Genomic DNA, 21329 nt, shown 5'->3' with positions numbered 1-21329 from the left:
AATGTACTAGTAATATAATAATAAATAATGTAACATAATATGTTTAGAATATAATAATATTAATGTAATAGTAATATAATAATAATGAAATATAATATATTTATAATATAATAATATTAATGTACTAGTAATATAATAATAAATAATGTAACATAATATGTTTAGAATATAATAATATTAATGTAATAGTAATATAATAATGTAATATAATATGTTTAGAATATAATAATAGTAATATAATAATAATATAATTAATATAATATAAATAGTAATATAATAATAAATATTGTAGTATGTTTATAATATAATAATATTAATGCAATAGTAATATAATAATAATATAATATGTTTATAATATAATCTTAATGTACTAGTAATATAATAATAAATAATGGGATATAATATGTTTATAATATAATAATCTAAGTGCCTGTGCGCCATTCCCCTGCTTGGCCACTGGGGGGAGCGCTTTCCCTTCCAAAGGCATCCACAGAAGTCATGCTTGCCCACATCCAATCATAGGGTAGAATAGAATAATAATAATAATAATAATAATAATAATAATAATAATAATATAAAATAATATATCAATATAATAAAATATGGTTTAATAATAAAACAATAGAATATAATAAAACGTGGCAATAGTGTGATAATAATATAATATAATATGGTATAATAGTAGAACAAGATAATAATCATGATAATATCTCTGTGCATTTCCTAATGGACAGACTGGGGAAACATGCTCTATATTCCAAAAGGGGAACCCATGAGGTCATCTAGTCTCAATCCCTTTTGGAAACTGCCCTGAGACCCTCCATGGAGGAGAGGGCAGGTTAAAAATAAAGTGAATTATTTATTATTGATCTATCTTTTCCAAAAGGGGCCCTATGAGGTCATCTAGTCCGGGCCCTTTGGGAAGCTGCCCTGAGACAGAAGAGAGGGTGGGTTAATTATTGATTATTTAATTATTTAATTATTTGATTATTTAATATTTTATTATTTATTATTTATTTAATATTTTATTTTTTGTTTAATTTTATTTTTATTTACTTTTTTGTTTAATTTTATTTTTATTTATTTAATATTTTATTATTTATTATTTATTATTTATCATTATTTAATTAATTGTTATTATTTATTATTTATTATTTATTATTTATCTATCTTTTCCAAAAGGGGTCCCCATGAGGTCATCTAGTCCGGGCCCTTTGGGAAGCTGCCCTGAGACCCTCCATGGAAGAGAGGGCGGGTTAATTATTGATTACTTCATTATTTAATTATTTATTATTTATTATTATTTATTCAATATTTAATATTTAATTATTTATTACTTATTATTTATTTAATATTTAATTATTTATTGTTTATTATTTAATATTTAATTCATTATATTTATTATTGATCTATCTATCTTTTCCAAAAGGGGTTCCCGTGAGGTCATCTAGTCCGAGCCCTTTGGGAAGCTGCCCTGAGACTATCCATGGAAGAGAGGGCGGGTTAATTATTTAATATTTAATATCTAATATCTAATATTTATTTATCTTTTCCAAAAGGGGTCCCCATGAGGTCATCTAGTCCGAGCCCTTTGGGAAGCTGCCCTGAGACCCTCCATGGAAAAGACAATAATTAATTATTATTTAATTAATTAATTAATATTTCTTATTTATTTAATTACTATTTTATTATTTATTATTTATGTATCTTTTCCAAAAGGGGTCCCCATGAGGTCATCTAGTCCGAGCCCTTTGAGAAGCTGCCCTGAGACCCTCCATGGAAAAGACAATTATTAATTATTAATTAATTAATTAATTAATTAATATTTCTTATTTAATTAATTAATATTTTATTATTTATTATTTTTCTATCTTTTCCCAAAGGGGTCCCCATGAGGTCATCTAGTTCAAGCCCTTTGGGAAGCTGCCCTGAGACCCTCCATGGAAAAGACAATTATTAATTAATTAATTAATTAATTAATATTTCTTATTTATTTAATTAATTAATTATTATTGATCTATCTATCTTTTCCAAAAGGGGTCCCCGTGAGGTCATCTAGTCCAAGCCCTTTGGGAAGCTGCCCTGAGACCCTCCATGGAAAAGGCAATTATTAATTATTAATTAATTAATTAAAATTTCTTATTTATTTATTTAATATTTTATTTTTTATTATTGATCGATCTATCTTTTCCAGAAGGGGTCCCCGTGAGGTCATCTAGTCCGAGCCCTTTTTGACCCCGAGCATGGATGTGCAACCGGAGCCATGTCCTCCTCCACGCCGTGCTTGGTCCCTCCACCCATTTGGGGTGTCGCAAAGAGGAAGTCCCCAAAGTGGGGGTCCCCAAGCCCTGCCCCCCCTCCCCTGGTGCCCTCTTGGCCTCCCTCCCTTCCCTTCCCCTCCCTCCCCGGTTGCACAACTGCTTTCCTTCCTTCCTTCCCTCTCTCTCTCTCTCTCTCTCTCTCTCTCTCTCTCCCCGCCCAGTTGTGGTTTCACAAGAGATGCGCCCGGGCAGGCTGAGCCTTGGCACTGGGCTCAGTTCCTCAATGCCACTAACGCCGGCTGCGTGCCTCCTCGGGGTGTCCATGGCTCCGGCCGTGGCACTGACCCTCCTCTTGGCCGTGGCCCTCTCGGCCCTCTCCATGGCCCAGCCCTGCCTCAAGACAGGTAAGACTCACCTGTGCCCTCTCCTGATACTCTTCTGATGACTCTTCTTCTAGGTTGATCTTTTGTGAGACTGCCTCACCCCGTTGCTGTTCCTGGGCAATACTTCTCATTCATCCACCGATGAGTTGTGGCTCCTGGGTTATCAATGGCATTATTTAATCCTAATTGGTTCGATCCTAAAAAATATGGATCATATCATGGAGTCGACACTCTGGAATCATGGAGGGATCCCTCAAGGCCATCTAGTCCAACCCCCTTCTGCTGTGAAGACGCCATCCAAACCCTCCAGACAGATGGCCAGACTCTGTTAAAAAGACATCTCATGGAATCCTAGAGTCAGAAAGGACCCCAAGGGCCATCCAGTCCAAACCCCTTTTTTCCATGAAGATGCCATCCTTCTGCTGTGAAGACACCATCAAAGCCCTCCCGACAGATGGCCGTTCAGACTCTGTTAACAAGACATCTCATGGAATCCTAGAGTCAGAAGGGACCCCAAGGGCCATCCAGTCCAAACCCCTTTTTTCCATGAAGACGCTATCCAAACCCTCCAGACAGATGGCCATTTGGTCTCTGCTTAAAAGCCTCCAGAAAATATTACGTTGTTGTTGTTGTTGAATCCTAGAGTCAGAAGGGACCCAGAGGCCATCCAGTCCAACCCCCTTCTGCTATGAAGATGCCATCCAAACCCTCCAGACAGATGGCCATCTGACCGCTGCTTAAAAGCCTGCAGAAAATATTTCGTTGTTGTTGTTGTTGTTGTTGAATCCTAGAGTCAGAAGGGACCCTAAGGGCCATCCAGTCCAACCTCCTTCTGCTGTGAAGACACAATCAAAGCCCACCCAACAGCTGGCCATTCAGACTCTGTTCAAAATACATCTCATGGAATCCTAGAGTCAGAAGGGACCCCAAGGGCCATCCAGTCCAAACCCCTTTTTTCCATGAAGATACCATCCAAACCCTCCAGATAGATGGCCTTCTGGTCTCTGCTTTAAAGCCTCCAGAAAATATTCCGTTGTTGTTGTTGTTGTTGTTGTTGTTGTTGTTGTTGTTGTTGTTGAATTCTAGAGTCAGAAGGGACCCCAAGGGCCATCCAGTCCAACCTCCTTCTGGCACAAAGGAGGATGCCATCCAAACCCTCCAGACAGATGGCCATCTGGTCTCTGCTTTAAAGCCTCCAGAAAATATTCCGTTGTTGTTGTTGTTGTTGAATCCTAGAGTCAAAAGGGACCCTAAGGGCCACCCAGTCCAACCCCCCTTCTGCTGTGAAGACACCATCAAAGCCCTCCCGACAGATGGCCATTCAGACTCTGTTAACAAGACATCTCATGGAATCCTAGAGTCAGAAAAGACCCCAAGGGCCATCCAGTCCAACCCCCTTTTTTCCATGAAGATGCCATCCAAACCCTCCAGACAGATGGCCATCTGGTCTCTGCTTTAAAGCCTCCAGAAAATATTCCATTGTTGTTGTTGTTGTTGTTGTTGTTGTTGAATCCTAGAGAAAGAAGGGATCCCAAGGGCCATCTAGTCCAACCCCCTTTTGCCATGAAGGAAGATGCCATCCAAACCCTCCAGACAGATGGCCATCTGGTCTCTGCTTAAAAGCCTCCAGAAAATATTCCATTATTGTTGTTATTGTTGTTGTTGAATCCTAGAGTCGGAAGGGACCCCAAGGGCCATCTAGTCCAACCCCCTTCTGCCACAAAGGAAGACGCCATCCAAACCCTCCAGACTGATGGCCATCTGGTCTCTGCTTAAAAGCCTCCAGAAAATATTCTGTTGTTGTTGTTGTTGTTGAATCCTAGAGAAAGAAGAGACCCCAAGGGCCATCCAGTCCAACCCCTTTCTGCTGTGAAGACACAATCAAAGCCCACCCAACAGATGGCCATTCAGACTCTGTTAACAAGATATCTCAAGAAATCCTAGAGTCAGAAGGGACCCCAAAGGCCATCCAATCCAACCCCCTTTTTTCCATGAAGACGCCATCCAAACCCTCCAGACGGATGGTCATCTGGTCTCTGCTTAAAAGCCTCCAGAAAATATTCCGTTGTTGTTGTTGTTGTTGTTGTTGTTGAATCCTAGACTCAGAAGGGACCCCAAGGGCCATCCAGTCCAACCCCCCTTTCCTCATGAAGACGCCATCCAAACCCTCCAGACAGATAGCCATCTGGCTGCTGCTTAAAAGCCTCCAGAAAATATTCTGTTGTTGTTGTTGTTGTTGTTGAATCCTAGACTCAGAAGGGACCCCAAAGGCCATCCAGTTCAACCCCCTTTTCCCATGAAGACACCATCCAACCTTCCAGACAGATGGCCATCTGGCTGCTGCTTAAAAGCCTCCAGAAATATTCTGTTGTTGTATGGGCCATCTAGTCCAACTCTCTTTTGCCATGAAGACACCATCCAAACCCTCCAGACAGATGGCCATCTGACCACTGCTTAAAAGCCTGCAGAAAATATTCCATTGTTGTTGTTGTTGTTGAATCCTAGAGTTGGAAGGGACCCTAAGGGCCATCTAGTCCAACCCCCTTCTGCCCCAAAGGAAGATGCCATCCAAACCCTCCAGACAGATGGCCATCTAGCCGCTGCTTAAAAGCCTCCAGAAAATATTCCATTGTTGTTGTTGTTGTTGTTGAATGCTAGAGTCAGAAGGGACCCCAAGGGCCATCCAGTCCAACCTCCTTCTGCCACAAAGGAAGACACCATCCAAACCCTCTAGACAGATGGGCATCTGGTCTCTGCTTAAAAACCTCCAGAAAATATTCCGTTGTTGTTGTTGTTGTTGAATCCTAGAGAAAGAAGGGACCCCAAGGGCCATCCAGTTCAATCCCCCTTTGCCATGAAGATGCCATCCAAACCCTCAAGACAGATGGCCATCTAGCCGCTGCTTAAAAGCCTCCAGAAAATATCCCGTTGTTGTTGTTGTTGTTGTTGTTGAATCCTAGAGAAAGAAGGGACCCCAAGGGCCATCTAGTCCAACCCCCTTCTGCCCCAAAGGAAGACGCCATCCAAACCCTCCAGACAGATGGCCATCTGGTCGCTGCTTAAAAGCCTCCAGAAAATATTCCGTTGTTGTTGTTGTTGTTGTTGTTGTTGTTGTTGTTGTTGAAGTTGTTGAATCCTAAAGTCAGAAGGGAGCCCAAGGGCCATCCAGTCCAACCTCCTTCTGGCACGAAGGAGGATGCCATCCAAACCCTCCAGATAGATGGCCATCTGGCCGCTGCTTAAAAGCCTTCAGACAATATTACGTTGTTGTTGTTGTTATTGTTGTTGAATGCTAGAGTCAGAAGGGACGCCAAAGGCCATCCAGTTCAACCCCCTTTTTTCCATGAAGATGCTATCCAAACCTTCCAGACAGATGACCATCTGGCCTCTGCTTAAAAGCTTCCAGAAAATATTCTGTTGTTGTTGTTGTTGTTGTTGAATCCTAGAGAAAGAAGGGACCCCAAAATTCATCCAGTCCAACCCCCTTTATTCTGCCATGCAGGAAAAGCACAATCAAAACACCCCCAACAGATGACTGTCCAACCTTTGTAATAATAATAATAATAATAATAATAATAATAGAAATAAGAATAACCATAATAGGAATAATAATAATCTTGTTTGCTGTGAGATACTTTGTTGTTGTGTCAGTAAAATAATAATAATAATAATAGAAATATAAATAATAACAATAATAGGAATAATAATAATAATAATCTCATTTTCTGTGACATACTGTGCTTTTGTGTCAGTAAAATAATAATAATAATAGAAATAGGAATAATAACAACAATAATAGGAATAATAATAATAATAATAATTTCATTTGCTGTGACATATTGTGTTTTTGTGTCAGTAAAATAATAATAATAATAATAATAATAATAATAATAATAGAAATAGGAATAATAACAATAATAGGAATAATAATAATAATAATAGGAATAGGAATAATAACAATAATAGGAATAATAATAATAATAATAATAATAATAATAGAAATAGGATTAGGAATAATAACAATAATAGGAATAATAATAATAGAAATAGAAATAGGTATAATAACAATAATAGGAATAATAATAATAATAATAATAATAATAATAGAAATAGGAATAATAACAATAATAGGAATAATAATAATAATAATAATAATAATAGAAATAGGAATAATAACAATAATAGGAATAATAATAATAATAGAAATAGGAATAATAATAATAATAATAGAAATAGGAATAATAGGAATAATAGGAATAATAATAGAAATAGGAATAATAGGAATAATAATAATAGAAATAGGAATAATAACAATAATAGGAATAATAATAATAATAATCTCATTTGCTGTGACATACTGTGTTTTTGTGTCAGTAAAATAATAATAATAATAATAATAATAATAATAACAACAATAATAGGAGCAACCCCCGAGGCCATCCAGTCCAACCCCCTTTATTCTGCCATTCAAGAAAAGCACAATCAAATCACCCCCGACAGATGGCCAGTGGTTTGCATGAAGTAACTCAATGCTGTGTTTCCCAGCACAGCGCTAAGTCCTGGCTGCAAACTATAAATCCCAATGCGACTCTGCTCCATTGTGGTTGGGGATTAAGTGGCACGTGGGCCGGGCTTGGGCACGGTCTGTTCCTGGCAGAGGGTCAAGGGGGGCCAGCGGGGGGGAAACTGTTTGCTTTGGGCTGTTGACATTTCGTTTGGAAACGCTGCAGTTTTCCTCCCGCCGCCAACCACGCAGCCGCTGACCTTTCCCCAACAACCTGTTTCCCTCGGAGGCCTCACATGTGTTTCCTAACGTCTTGTTGCATGGAGTCATTCACAAGGGTTGGTCTAGATTACCCTTGGGGTCCCCTTCCAACGCTAGCGGAGTATGGGCCACCTTGGGAGGTGATTGACACTCAAGTCTTTGGAGGCCTCTAAGGAGATGTTGGATGGGCATCTACTGAGAGTGCTTTAGTTGCATGTTGGGTGGACCTCTTCCAGGAATGCTTTGATGGGTTGGACTAGATGACCCTTGGGGTCCCCTTGATGGACCTCTTCCAGGAATGCTTTGGTCCCAGACAAGATGGGTTGGACTAGATGACCCTTGGGGTCCCCTTGATGGTCCTAGACTATATGGGTTGGACTAGATGACCCTTGGAGTCCCCTTGATGGTCTAAGACAAGATGGGTTGGACTAGATGACTCTTGGGGTCCCCTTGATGGTCCTAGACTAGATGGGTTGGACTAGATGACCCTTGGGGTCCCCTTGATGGTCCTAGACAAGATGGGTTGGAATAGATGACCCTTGGAGTCCCCTTGATGGTCTAAGACAAGATGGGTTGGACTAGATGACTCTTGGGGTCCCCTTGATGGTCCTAGACAAGATGGGTTGGACTAGATGATCCTTGGGGTCCCCTTGATGGTCCTAGACAAGATGGGTTGGACTAGATGATCCTTGGGGTCCCCTTGATGGTCCTAGACTAGATGGGTTGGACTAGATGACCCTTGGGGTACCCTTGATGGACCTCTTTCAGGAATGCTTTGGTCCTAGACTAGATGAGTTGGACTAGATGACCCTTGGGGTCCCCTAGATTGTCCTAGACAAGATGGGTTGGACTAGATGACTCTTGGGATCCCCTTGATGGACCTCTTTCAGGAATGCTTTGGTCCTAGACTAGGTGGGTTGGACTAGATGACCCATGCAGTCCCCTTGATGGACCTCTTCCAGGAATGCTTTGGTCCTCAACAAGATGGGTTGGACTAGATGACCCTTCCAACGCTAGCGGAATATGGGCCACCTTGGGAGGTGATTGACACTCAGTCTTTGGAGGCCTCTAAGCAGACGTTGGATGGGCATCTACTGAGAGTGCTTTAGTTGCATGCTCATGCATAGCCGGTTGGATGGACCTCTTCCAGGAATGCTTTCATGGGTTGGACTAGATGACCCTTGGGGTCCCCTTGATGGACCTCTTTCAGGAATGCTTTGGTCCTAGACTAGGTGGGTTGGACTAGATGACCCTTGGGATCCCCTTGATGGTCCTAGACAAGATGGGTTGGACTAGATGACCCTTGGGGTCCCCTTGATGGTCCTAGACTAGATGGATTGGACTAGATGACCCTTGGGGTACCCTTGATGGACCTCTTTCAGGAATGCTTTGGTCCTAGACTAGATGAGTTGGACTAGATGACCCTTGGGGTCCCCTAGATTGTCCTAGACAAGATGGGTTGGACTAGATGACTCTTGGGATCCCCTTGATGGACCTCTTTCAGGAATGCTTTGGTCCTAGACTAGGTGGGTTGGACTAGATGACCCTTGGGATCCCCTTGATGGTCCTAGACAAGATGGGTTGGACTAGATGACCCTTGCAGTCCCCTTGATGGACCTCTTCCAGGAATGCTTTGGTCCTCAACAAGATGGGTTGGACTAGATGACCCTTCCAACGCTAGCGGAATATGGGCCACCTTGGGAGGTGATTGACACTCAGTCTTTGGAGGCCTCTAAGCAGACGTTGGATGGGCATCTACTGAGAGTGCTTTAGTTGCATGCTCATGCATAGCCGGTTGGATGGACCTCTTCCAGGAATGCTTTCATGGGTTGGACTAGATGACCCTTGGGGTCCCCTTGATGGACCTCTTCCAGGAATGCTTTGGCCCTAGACTAGATGGGTTGGACTAGATGACCCCTGGGGCCACCTTCCAACTAGATTGAAACATAACTGCCTTTGGAGGGTGATGGCTCCTTCTTTTGTGGAAGTCTTTAAACACGGGTTAGATGGACATCTTTTGGGAGTGGTTTAGTTATGTGTACCTGCATTGCAAGATAGGGTTGGTCTAGATGCCCTTTTGGGGATCCCATCTAACTCTAGTGCAATAATGTTGGAGGGTGGTGGGCTCTCCTACTTTGGATGTCTAACAATCAGAGGTTGGATGGCCATCTTTCAAGGGTGTTTTAGTTGTGCATCCCTGCGAGGCTGAAGTGTGTTGGACTAGATGGCCTTTGGCAGCCCCCTCCCAACTTTAGTGGATTATGGGTCACTTTGGAGGGTGATTGACACACAATTGTGGAAAGCCTTTGCACAAACAACAACAACAATCACTTTGTTTACATCTTTTTGCAGCCGCCCCCTCCAGTGTGATAATAATAATAATAATAATAATAATATATTTATTATTAATAATAATTATTATATAAATAATATTAATTATTGATAATAGTCCTGACCCCTTTGTTTACATTTTTTTGCAGCCACCACTTCCAATGAGATTGCTGCCCATCCAGATAGTCGGATATGATTAATAACTATTGATAACATATTATTATATATTATTAATAATTATTATTATCTAAAATGTAATAATATTAATTATTGATCATGATCCTGACGACTTTGCTTTCATCTTTTTTGCAGCCGCCTCTTCCAATGGGGTTGTCGCTGGTCCAGATAATGAGTTATTATTATTATTATTATTATTAATAATAATAATAATAAATTATAATAAATTATAATATTATTAATAATTATTATATAAATAATATTATTGATGATCCTGATGTCGTTGCTTTTGTCTTTTTGCAGCCGCCTCTTCTAATTGGGTTGTCGCTGGTCCAGATAATGGGATAATAATAATTATTATTATAATAAATTATAATAAATTAAAATACTGTAAATAATTATTATATAAATAATAGTATTGATCCTGATCCTGATGCCTTTCCTTTCGTCTTTTTCCAGCTGCCCCTTCCAATGGGATTGTGGCTGGTTGAGATAATGAGATATTAATGATAATAATATAATAAATTATAATATTATTAATAATTATTATTAAATAGATAATATTAATTATTGATCATGATCCTGATGCCTTTGCTTTTGTCTTTTTGCAGCCGCCCCTTCCAATGGGATTATCGCTGGTCCAGATAATGGGATATTAATAGTAATGATAAAATTATAATAAATTATAATATTATTAATAATTATTATATAGATAATAGTATTGATCATGATCCTGATGCCTTTGCTTTCATCTTTTTGCAGTCGCCCCTTCCAATGGGGTTGTCGCTGGTCAAGATAATGGGATATTAATAATAATAAATTATAATAATAATAAATTATAATATTATTAATAATTATTATATAAGTAGTATTATTGATCATGATCCTGATGCCTTTGCTTTCATCTTTTTGCAGCTGCCCCTTCCAATAGGGTTGTCGCTGGTTCAGATAATGGGATAATAATAATAATAATAATAATAAATTATAATATTATTAATAATTATTATATACATAATTATTATATAAATAATGGTATTGATCATGATCCTGACGCCTTTGCTTTCATCTTTTTGCAGCCGCCCCTTCCAATGGGGTTGTCGCTGGTTCAGATAATGGGACATTAATAATAATAATAAATTATAATAAATTATAATATTGTAAATAATTATTATCTAAATAATAATATTGATCCTGATCCTGATGCCTTTCCTTCCAAGGGGATTGTTGCTGGTCCAGATAATGGGATATTGTTATTAATAATAAATCATAATATTATTAATAATTATTATTATATATAAATAATATTATTGATCTATTATTAATAATTATTATATAAATAATAGTATTGATCATGGTCCTGATGTCTTTGCTTTTGCCTTTTTGTAGCCGCCCCTTCCAATGGGATTGTCGCTGGTCCAGATAATGGAATATTAATAATAAATTATAATATTATTATTAATAATTATTATTATGTACATAATATTAATTATTGATCATGATGTCTTTTCTTTCATCTTTTTGCAGCCGCCCCTTCCAATGGGATTGTCACTGGTCCAGATAACAGGATATTAATAATAATAATAATAATAATAATAATAAATTAAAATATTGTAAATAATTATTATATACATAATATTAATTATTGATCATGATCGTGATGCCTTTGCTTTCGTCTTTTTGCAGCTGCTCCTTCCAATGGGGTTGTTACTGATCCAGATAATGGGATAATAATAATAATAAATTATAATATTATTAATGATTATTATATAAATAATATTATTGATCTATTATATAAATAATCTTACTGATCATGATCCTGATGCCTTTGCTTTCGTCTTTTTGCAGCCGCCCCTTCCAATGGGATTGTCACTGGTCCAGATAATGGGATATTAATAATAATCAAAATTATAATAAATTATAATATTATTAATAATAATTATATAAATAATATTAATTATTGATCATGATCCTGATGTCTTTGCTTTCATCTTTTTGCAGCCGCCCCTTCCAATGGGATTGTCGCTGGTCAAGATAATGGCATATTAATAAATTATAATATTATTAATAATTATTATATAAATAATATTAATTATTGATCCTGATCCTGACGCCTTTGCTTTCGTCTTTTTTGCAGCCGCCCCTCCCAACGTGGTGGTCGCCCGCCCGGACGGCAACGCCACCCTTCCTTGCCTGGACGACGGGCAGCTGGACAATGCCACCGAGGCCTACTGGACCTTTGAGGGCCGGAACGTGACGTCCACCCTGGCCGGGCCGGCCGCCCCAGGCCGTGTCCTCTTCCTCCCCCGGGTGCACCTGAACCATTCTGGCTCCTACACCTGCCATGTGGGCGGGCACCCCTCTCGCACCTGGCGCCTGGCGGTCGAAGGTGAGCCCACGCCCCAAAGGACATCCAGTCCAGCCCAGTCTGCCATCAAAGCCCTCCCGACAGATGGCCATCCAGCCTCAAAAGCCTCCAGAGGAAGGGACTCCGAGTCTATAATCCACTATGATTAAAAGGGGCCCCCAAAAGGTCATCTAGTCCAACCCCATTCTGCCACGAAGGAAGGCACCATCTAACCTTTCCCGACAGATGGCCATCTGGCCTGAGTTTAAAAGTCTCCAGAGAAAGGGACTTCCAGGTTATAATACACTATAATTAAAAGGGATCCCCAAAGGTCATCTAGTCCAACCCCATTCTGCCATGAAGGCACAATCAAAACCCTCCCAATAGATGGCCATCTGGCCTGAGTTTAAAAGTCTCCAGAAAAAGGGACTCCTAGTCTATAATGCACTATAATTAAAAGGGATCCCCAAAGTCCACTATTATTGAGAGAGATCCCCAAAGTCCATCCAGTCCAACTCTATTCTGCCATGAAGGCACCACCAAACTCTCCCGACAGATGGCCATCCAGCCTCAGTTTAAAAGTCTCCAGAGAAAGGAACTTCTAGGTTATAATACACTATAATTAAAAGGGATCCCCAAAGGTCATCCAGTCCATTCCCCTTCTGCCATGGCACCATCTAATCCCTCCCGACAGATGGCCATCTGGCCTCTGCTTCAGAGCCTCCAGAAAAAAGGACTTCTAGTCTGTGATACACTATTATTAAAAGGGATCCCCAAAGTCCACCCGGTCCAGCTCTATTCTGCCATGAAGGCACCACCAAAGCCCTCCCGATAGATGGCCATCCGGCCTGAGTTTAAAAGTCTCCAGAGAAAGGGATTACTAGTCTATAATGCACTATACTTAAAAGGGATCCCCAAAGGCCATCTAGTCCAACCCCACCCCTTTCTGCCATGAAGGAAAACAATCAAAGCCCTCCCGACAGATGGCCATCTGGGTGTAAAAGCCTCCAGAGAAGGAGATTCCATTAGTATTATTACTATTATTGTTGACACAAAAGCACAGTATGTCACAGCAAACGAGATCAATATGCTGGATTTCGTATCACAAAATCACAAGTCGGACTGTGTGATGTATTATTATTATTATTATTATTATTATTATTCTATGTATTATTATTATTATTATTACATGTATTATTATTATTATTATTATTATTATTATTATTGATTTGGAAGGGTCCCCAAGGGCCATCCAGTCCAACCCCCTTTCTCCCAAGCAGCAAGGCACCATCTAATCCCTCCCGGCAGATGGCCATCCAGAGTGCCTCCGCTTGACCGCCTTGTCTCTTCCCTCCTAACTTTAGAGCCCCCCGAGGCCCCCGACTTCTCCTGCCGCCAGAGGAGCCTCAACAACGAAATCATCTGCGAGTGGCGGGCTGCGCGCACTACGTCTCTCCGCACCAAAGCCAAGCTGTGGGTCCAGAAAGGGTGAGCCTGGGTAGAAGGGATATGTAGTGGACGCCATCCGTACACAATGGCAGACCGGCCGGGCACACATGGGGTGGGAGCATGGGAGTTGTAGTTCTGCAAGCTCTAAACGTACCACGGCCAAACTACAACTCCCAGGGCTTTGTCGCATGCCTTCTCTTTGCAGCTTCTTCAGCCAAGAGCGCGTCCCGCACCCGTGCCGCTATTACGCCAAGTCGCAGAAGTTCTCCTGCCGGACGCAAGGCCTGAAGGAGAAGGAGGACCTCAAGCTCCGGCTCTCCGTCTGCCTGGCCACCCTGGCCGGAGCCGCCACCCGGCACAAGTTCTTCAACACCGAAACCCTGCGTGCGTAGTACTGTCAGAGTGAGACCCTCCCGCTCTATGCGCAGCGGAGATGAGGTTACGAGATCACACAGACACAAAACAGGACACTGCAGTCGGCCAGTTTCAAAAATAACAAAAGTTTACTTAGCACATCTTAATACACGTCTACTTCCAAGCGAGCTTCATCAGGAACCACAACAGGAATGACAAAGCACAACTTGAGTACGGTTACGGAACATCTGCTTATCAGTTTCACTTTGGCTGGAAGCCGGCGACTCCCTAATTCTTCCCAGACAGAGAGAGCTTGCGATCTTACTTCTGCTGCCAAGGTCTCTTCTCTCTCTGTCTCACACAACAACAATGCCAGCATACAATTGCACATCACTGAATCCATCTTGAATACATATGAACACCATTGTTAAACATATTGAAACACATTGAAAAAACATACATGCATACTTTCAATAATCCTGACATGTACCTTGGCCTCAGCTGCATTGGGAAGTCACTTTGCTTTGGTGTCACCGGCTATGCTGAATTGGTTGAGACATCGATAGGTTTTGGATGGGTTGGATGGCCATCTGCCGGGAGGGATTAGATGGTGTCTCCCTTCCTGGTAGAAGCAGGGATGGACTGGATGGCCTCTGAGGGCTCCTTCTTACACTAGAAATCTTTGATTCTATGGCCCTATTTCTGTGTGAACCTGCGAATGTCTCTGCGGATAGATGGCCATCTGTCGGGAGGGATTAGATGGTGTCTCCCTTCCTGGTAGAAGCAGGGATGGGCTGCATGGCCTTTGGGGACCCCTTCTAACTCTAGACTCCTATGATTTCATGCTTTATTTCTGCGTGAACCTGAGAATGTCTCTGAGGATGGATGGCCACCTGTCGGGAGGGATTAGATGGTGTCTCCCTTCCTGGAAGAAGCAGGGATGGACTGGATGGCATTTGAGGGACCCTTCTAACTAGGAGTCTTAGATTTTATAGCACTATTTCTGCAAGAACCTGAGAATGTCTATATGGCCACCTGTCGGGAGGGATTAGATGGTATCTCCCTTCCTGGTAGAAGAAGTAGGGATGGACTGGATGGCCTTTCGGGACCCCTTCCAACACTAGAAACCTTTGATTCCATGGCCCTTTTTCTGCAAGAACCTGAGAATGTCTCTGCGGATGGATGGCCATATGTCAGGAGGGATTAGGTGGTATCTTTCTTCCTGGAAGAAATGGGGATGACCCCTGAGGGTCCCTATTTCTGCATGAACCCGCCAATGTCTCTGAGGCTGGATGGGCATCTGTTGGGAGGGATTAGATGGTGTCTCCCTCCCTAGTAGAAGTGGGGGTGGACTGGATGACCTCTAGGGACCCCTCCCAACTCCCATGGCTTCTGTGAATGTCTCTATGGCTGGATGGGCATCTGTCGGGAGGGATTAGACACAGTCTGCCTCCCTGGTAGAAGTGGGGATGGACTGGATGGCCTCTGGGGACCCCTCCCATGGCTTCTATGATTCCTAATGGACCTCCCTGTCTGTGTCTCTCCGCAGTGAAGCCGGACCCTCCGGACAATGTGACGGTCAGTGCGGTGGAGGGCTGCCCGCGTCAGCTGCGGGTGAGCTGGTCCTACCCGCGCTCCTGGGGACCCACCTTCTACCGCCTCGGCTTCCAGCTGCGCTACCGGCCCCAGGGCGCCCACAACTACTCCCAGGTAGGGACACACCTGGCTCACCTGCCGAAGGAGAAGGCCCCACCCTGCAAGCAGGCAATAAGAATGCAATACTACTACTACTACTACTACTACTACTACTATTAATAGCAGTATTATTATTATTGCTCACCTTCAGAAGCAGGATGTGTTATACTGCAATCATGCAATATGTTTGGTGGTCCCCCTGGAGACTTCTTGTCCACAGCTGCATGGTACACAATGGTAGACTCCTGCAGAGGTGAGAGGATCCCTCTTGTCCTTTGGTTGGATGTTCTTGGTGGGTCTGGAGATAGTGTGTATGTTGTGTTTCCTCCTCAGCTTCCCTCTGCGGTCAGTGGTTCCCTTGATGTCTGGCAAGAACACTTTCCCTTTGGGTGGATCTTCATCTTGACTCTTGTGGCTTCTTCTCGGTGGTCTTGCAGCTCTTCTGATGTCTGAGGTGGAGTCTCCATTGGCCTGTGAAGCCCAGTTGAGGGGGTTCAGTTCATCTTGGAGGAGGTGGGCTTCCCAGATTCTTTTGGCACGGTCTGCCAAGGCTTGAATAGTGCTTCTTTTTTGACTTGGGTGATGGTTGGAGTTTTGATGTAGATATCTCTGTGTGTGTGTGGGTTTTCTGTAGATGGTGTGACCCAATTGTTGATCTGGTTTACGGATGACTAGGACATCTAGAAAAGGCAGTCTTCCTTCCTTTTCTTTTTCCATGGTGAAATGGATGTTAGGGTGGATGCTGTTCAGATGGTCCAGGAACCTGTTGAGTTCTTCTTCTCCATGGCTCCAAATGGTGAAGGTGTCATCCACATCTCTGAACCATATGTTTGGGTGGATGCTGTTGAGATGGTCCAGGAACGTGTTGAGTTCTTCTCCTCCATGGCCCCAAAGGGTGAAGGTGTCATCCACATCTCTGAACCATATGTTTGGGTGGATGCTGTTGAGATGGTCCAGGAACCTGTTGAGTTCTTCTTCTCCATGGCTCCAAATGGTGAAGGTGTCATCCACATCTCTGAACCATATCGTGGACTTTTTGGTTGCTGTCTCCAGGGCTTGTTTTTCAAAGTGTTCCATGTAGAAGTTAGCTATGACCGGGCTGAGATGAACCAAGATGAACTGAACCCCCTCAACTGGGCTCTCCAGGCCAATGGAGACCCCACCTCAGACATCAAAAGAGCTGCAAGACCACCGAGAAGAAGCCACGAGAGTCAAGATGAAGATCCACCCAAAGGGAAAGTGTTCTTGCCAGACATCAAGGGAACCACTGACCGCAGAAGGAAGCTGAGGAGGAAACACAAACATACACACTATCTCCAGACCCACCAAGAACATCCAACCAAAGGACAAGAGGGATCCTCTCACCTCTGCAGGAGTCCACCATTGTGTACCATGCAGCTGTGGACAAGAAGTCTCCAGAGGGACCACCAAACGCAGCCGCATTGCCCAGACACGCATCAAGGAACACGTAAGGCACTGCAGACTCCTTCAACCAGAGAAGTCAGCCATAGCAGAGCACCTGAGGAACCAGCCTGGACACAGCAGATTATTTGAGAACACAGAAATGCTGGACCACACCAACAACCACCATGTCAGGCTACACAGAGAAGCCATTGAAACCCACAAGAAGCATGTGGACAATGTCAACAGAAAGGAGGAAACCATGAAAATGAACAAAATCTGGCTCCCAGCATTAAAAAAACTCTAAAATTACAACAGCAAAACAGCAGAGGGAAAACAATCAGTGACATCTAATCACCTCTCAACAAAAGATTGCCCCAGGCACTGCCAGGCTATCAAATGCTAATCAAGGTGGTCAGTTCAAACATTCACACCTCTGTTGGAGCAAGGTGTGAATGTTTCAACTGACCACCTTGAAAAGACTCCTTTGTCCCACCCTGGTCATTCCACAGATATATAAACCCATTTCCCTAGTTCCAACAGACCTCACTACCTCTGAGGATGCTTGCCATAGATGCAGGCGAAACGTCAGGAGAGAATCCCTCTAGAACATGGCCCTATAGCCCGAAAAAACCTACAACAACCCAAGGACATCACCACTCAACAAAAGATTGCCCCAGGCACTGCCAGGCCATTATATGCTAATGAAGGTGGTCAGTTGAAACATTCACACCTAGCTCCAGCAGACAAGAGTCCTTTGCCCCACCCTGGTCATCCCACAGATATATAAACCCCTTTTTCCTACTTCCAACAGACCTCACAACCTCTGAGGATGCTTGCCATAGATGCAGGCAAAATGTCAGGAGAGAATGCCTCTAGAACATGGCCATATAGCCCGAAAAAACCTACAACAACCCAAGGACATCACCACTCAACAAATGTTTGCTCCAGGCACTGCCAGGCCATTATATGCCAATGAAGGTGGTCAGTTGAAACATTCACACCTAGCTCCAGCAGACAAGAGTCCTTTGTCCCACCCTGGTCATTCCACAGATATATAAACCCATTGTCCTACTTCCAACAGACCTCACTACCTCTGAGGATGCTTGCCATAGATGCAGGCGAAACATCAGGAGAGAATGCCTCTAGATCATGGCCATATAGCCCGGAAAAACTTTCAGCAACCTAGAAAGATGTGTCTTGGGCTGTTCTTGTAAATAGTTTTCTGTAGCTTGTAGAAATAGCAAAAAATGTGAAGTGCCGCTCCGAGACTTCAGAGCTGAATGAAGGCTGAACACAGGGGCGGCGCAACCACTACGCACAGTAAGCGCTTGCGGTATGCTGCATGTTGTCCAGGGGTGCTCTTGAGGCGCTTCTCACACAGTGGTGGTTAGCAGAACTTCTCACTGTGGCCTTACCTAGGGCCGGCCCTGGCTGCACACATCTGGGGCCAAATAATCGTCAGGTGTTGCCGTTCTCTGTCCGGCAGGTGTGCCTTCCCCACGCCTCCTCATATGTCATTTCGGACGCCCTGAAGGGCCGCGCGCACGCCGTTCAGCTGCGCTGCCGAGAACAGTTCAACCACGGAGAGTGGAGCGAATGGAGCCACGAAGATGTCGCCACGCCCTGGACAGGTAGGCCGGAGGAGTGGGGCCCCCCGGGGGCATCTAGTCCAACCCCCTCCAGCCACAAGGGGGGACACAATCCTATCCCTCTCGACAGATGGCTACCCTGCCTCTGTTTGGAACCCTCCAGGGAAAGGGACTCCACTGGGAGAGGGACCCCCAAAGGGCATCTAGTCCAACCCTCGCATTGTGTTGAACGGGAATCTTTCCACTTTCAGAACCCAAAGACCTGGAACTGGAAACCGTGACAAATGCTTCAAAGGTACAATATTTCTTAATATTATTTGTTATTGTTTATTATTTGTTCTTATTAGTAATTATTAGTATGTGTTATTATTATTATTATTATTTATCACCATTTTATTTATTATTTGCTATTATTATTTATCATCATTATTTATTATTTGTTATTATTTGTTTATCATTTGTTATTATTTTTTATTGGTTATCATTATTTGTTATTAGTTATTTTCATTATTAATTATGATTAGTTATTTATTATTATTAGTTATTATTATTGTTATTACTTATTATTTGTTAATTATTTGTTATTTATTAGTATTATTTATTTTTATTATTATTAGTTATTATCATTATTATTTATTTGTTAGTTATTATTATTTCTTATTATATGTTATTTATTATTATTAGTTATTAGTTACTATCATTATTCTTTGCTATTTGTTAGTTATTATTAATTTATTATTTATGTTATTTATTATTATTAGTTATTATCATTATTATTTGCTATTGATTATTATTATTTGTTTTTATTAGTATTAATTATTATTTATTATTTATTATTTGTTATTATTTTTATTACTTGTTATTTGTTAATTCTTTATTGTTTATTAGTAATATTTATTATTATTAGTTATTACTTATTATATTATTTGCTATTAGCTAGTTATTATTTATTATATGTTATTTATTATTAGTTATTATTATTTGCTACTTCTATTATTAGTTGTCATTAATATTATTATTCATTATTTATTATTATTAGTTATTATTATTATTATTATTTATTAGTATTAGTTATTATTTGTTATTTATTAGTATTTATTATTATTGTTATTACTTGTTATCTGTTAATCCATTATTATTTATTATTATTAGTTATTAGTTATCAATATTATTTCGTATTTATTATTATATGTTATTTATTAGTATTAATTATTATTTGTTATTTATTATTATTAGTTATTATTTATTATTTATTTATTGCTATTTATTATTATTTATTATCTATCATTAGTTCTTATTAGTTCTTATTTATTCTCATTATTATTTGCTATTTATTATTATTAGTTGTTATTTATTAGTATTAATTATTATTTGTTATTTATTATTATTATTAATTTCTATGTATTATTATTTATTATCTATCATTACTTCTTATTAGTTCTTATTTATTATCATTATTATTTGCTATTATTATTTATTATTATTTGTTATCTATTATTATTGTCGTTGTTGTGGTCACTCGTCCAGCGCCGTTCTCCAGCCTGTCTGTGTTTCCTTCCTTGCAGGCTCCAAGTGGAGATCCACTGGTCAGCTTGGTCAGCCTGGAAACGCCGCGGGAAGTGGGGGACCCCAGCGGTGAGGACGTTGGGCTCTGTAGTCCTTCCTGTCGCTGTCCATGGTGCTTACATGTTTCTAGTTCCGCCCTTGAGACTACTTAACGCTCCTTCTTTGCTTCCTTACTTTCCAGTCAAGCGATCCATGGCGCCGCTCCCTGGCTGGACGCTGCTGGTGGTGACGGTCATCGCGGCCGTGGTCCTGGCCTTGGTGGTCCTGCTCCTGGTGGCCTTCCGGTGAGGACTTGGACTTCGGACCGAGATGGACGCAACTCTGGGCCAACTTTGGCCCTCCCTCCAGGGGTTTTGGACTCCAACTTCCATCATTCCTAACAGCCGGTAGGCTGTTAGGAATGATGGGAGTTGGAGTCCAAAACCCCTGGAGGGAGGGCCGAAGTTGGCCCAGACCTGATTCTCATTCCTATTGTTTACATTATTATTATTGTTGTTGTTGTTGTTATTATTATTTCAGGTGGAGGAAGCGTCCGTCCAACGAGAGGAAGCCGTCCTACGCTTTGGCCCCTTTTGCCACGGCCGGAGCCCCCGAGTGCCCCCTGAGCGCCTCCCCGTTGCTCCCTCCGTCCCCCCAGCCCCAATTCTGCGAAAGTCCGGCCGACGGCCCTCCAGGACCGGGGCAGGGGGGTCCCTTCGACGTGGCCAATGCCCACTACTTCCTCCTGGCCAAGTAAGGCCGGGACTCGGACCGCTTAGAACCGAACACGGGTCTGCACAGATGCCGTTCTGTCCGGAACCGGACCGGGGTCACTGCCCGGTCTGCACAGATGCCCTTCGGACAGAAGGGACATCCCCATCTCTGGACAGAAGGACCGACACAGCAGTCCAGAGCTGGAAAGGAGCACGAAGGCACCATCTGATCCCTCCCGACAGATGACCATCCACATCCAGAGAAGGAAGGACACTCCGCCGGACGCCCAAGCAGACGATGGAATGAATATATGATTTG

General features: G+C 42.0%; 1 protein-coding gene across 1 annotated transcript; it reads left to right on the top strand.

Moving 5' to 3' along the window:
* The first annotated feature begins 2481 nt into the window (after positions 1-2481).
* IL6R (interleukin 6 receptor) lies at positions 2482-21107 on the top strand. The gene is made up of 10 exons (XM_067472282.1): positions 2482-2665; positions 12052-12303; positions 13626-13749; positions 13916-14094; positions 15614-15774; positions 18650-18794; positions 19004-19047; positions 20318-20387; positions 20500-20602; positions 20838-21107. Exons 1-10 carry the CDS (start codon positions 2500-2502, stop codon positions 21052-21054), a joined length of 1461 nt encoding a protein of 486 aa, XP_067328383.1. The 5' UTR covers positions 2482-2499; the 3' UTR covers positions 21055-21107.
* The last annotated feature ends 222 nt before the right edge of the window (positions 21108-21329 follow it).

This window comes from Anolis sagrei, chromosome 12, assembly GCF_037176765.1.
Source record: "Anolis sagrei isolate rAnoSag1 chromosome 12, rAnoSag1.mat, whole genome shotgun sequence".
Taxonomy (NCBI): Eukaryota; Metazoa; Chordata; class Lepidosauria; order Squamata; family Dactyloidae; genus Anolis; species Anolis sagrei.
The sequence above is the reverse complement of the archived record's forward strand: the minus strand, read 5'-3'. Positions and strand labels throughout refer to the sequence as shown.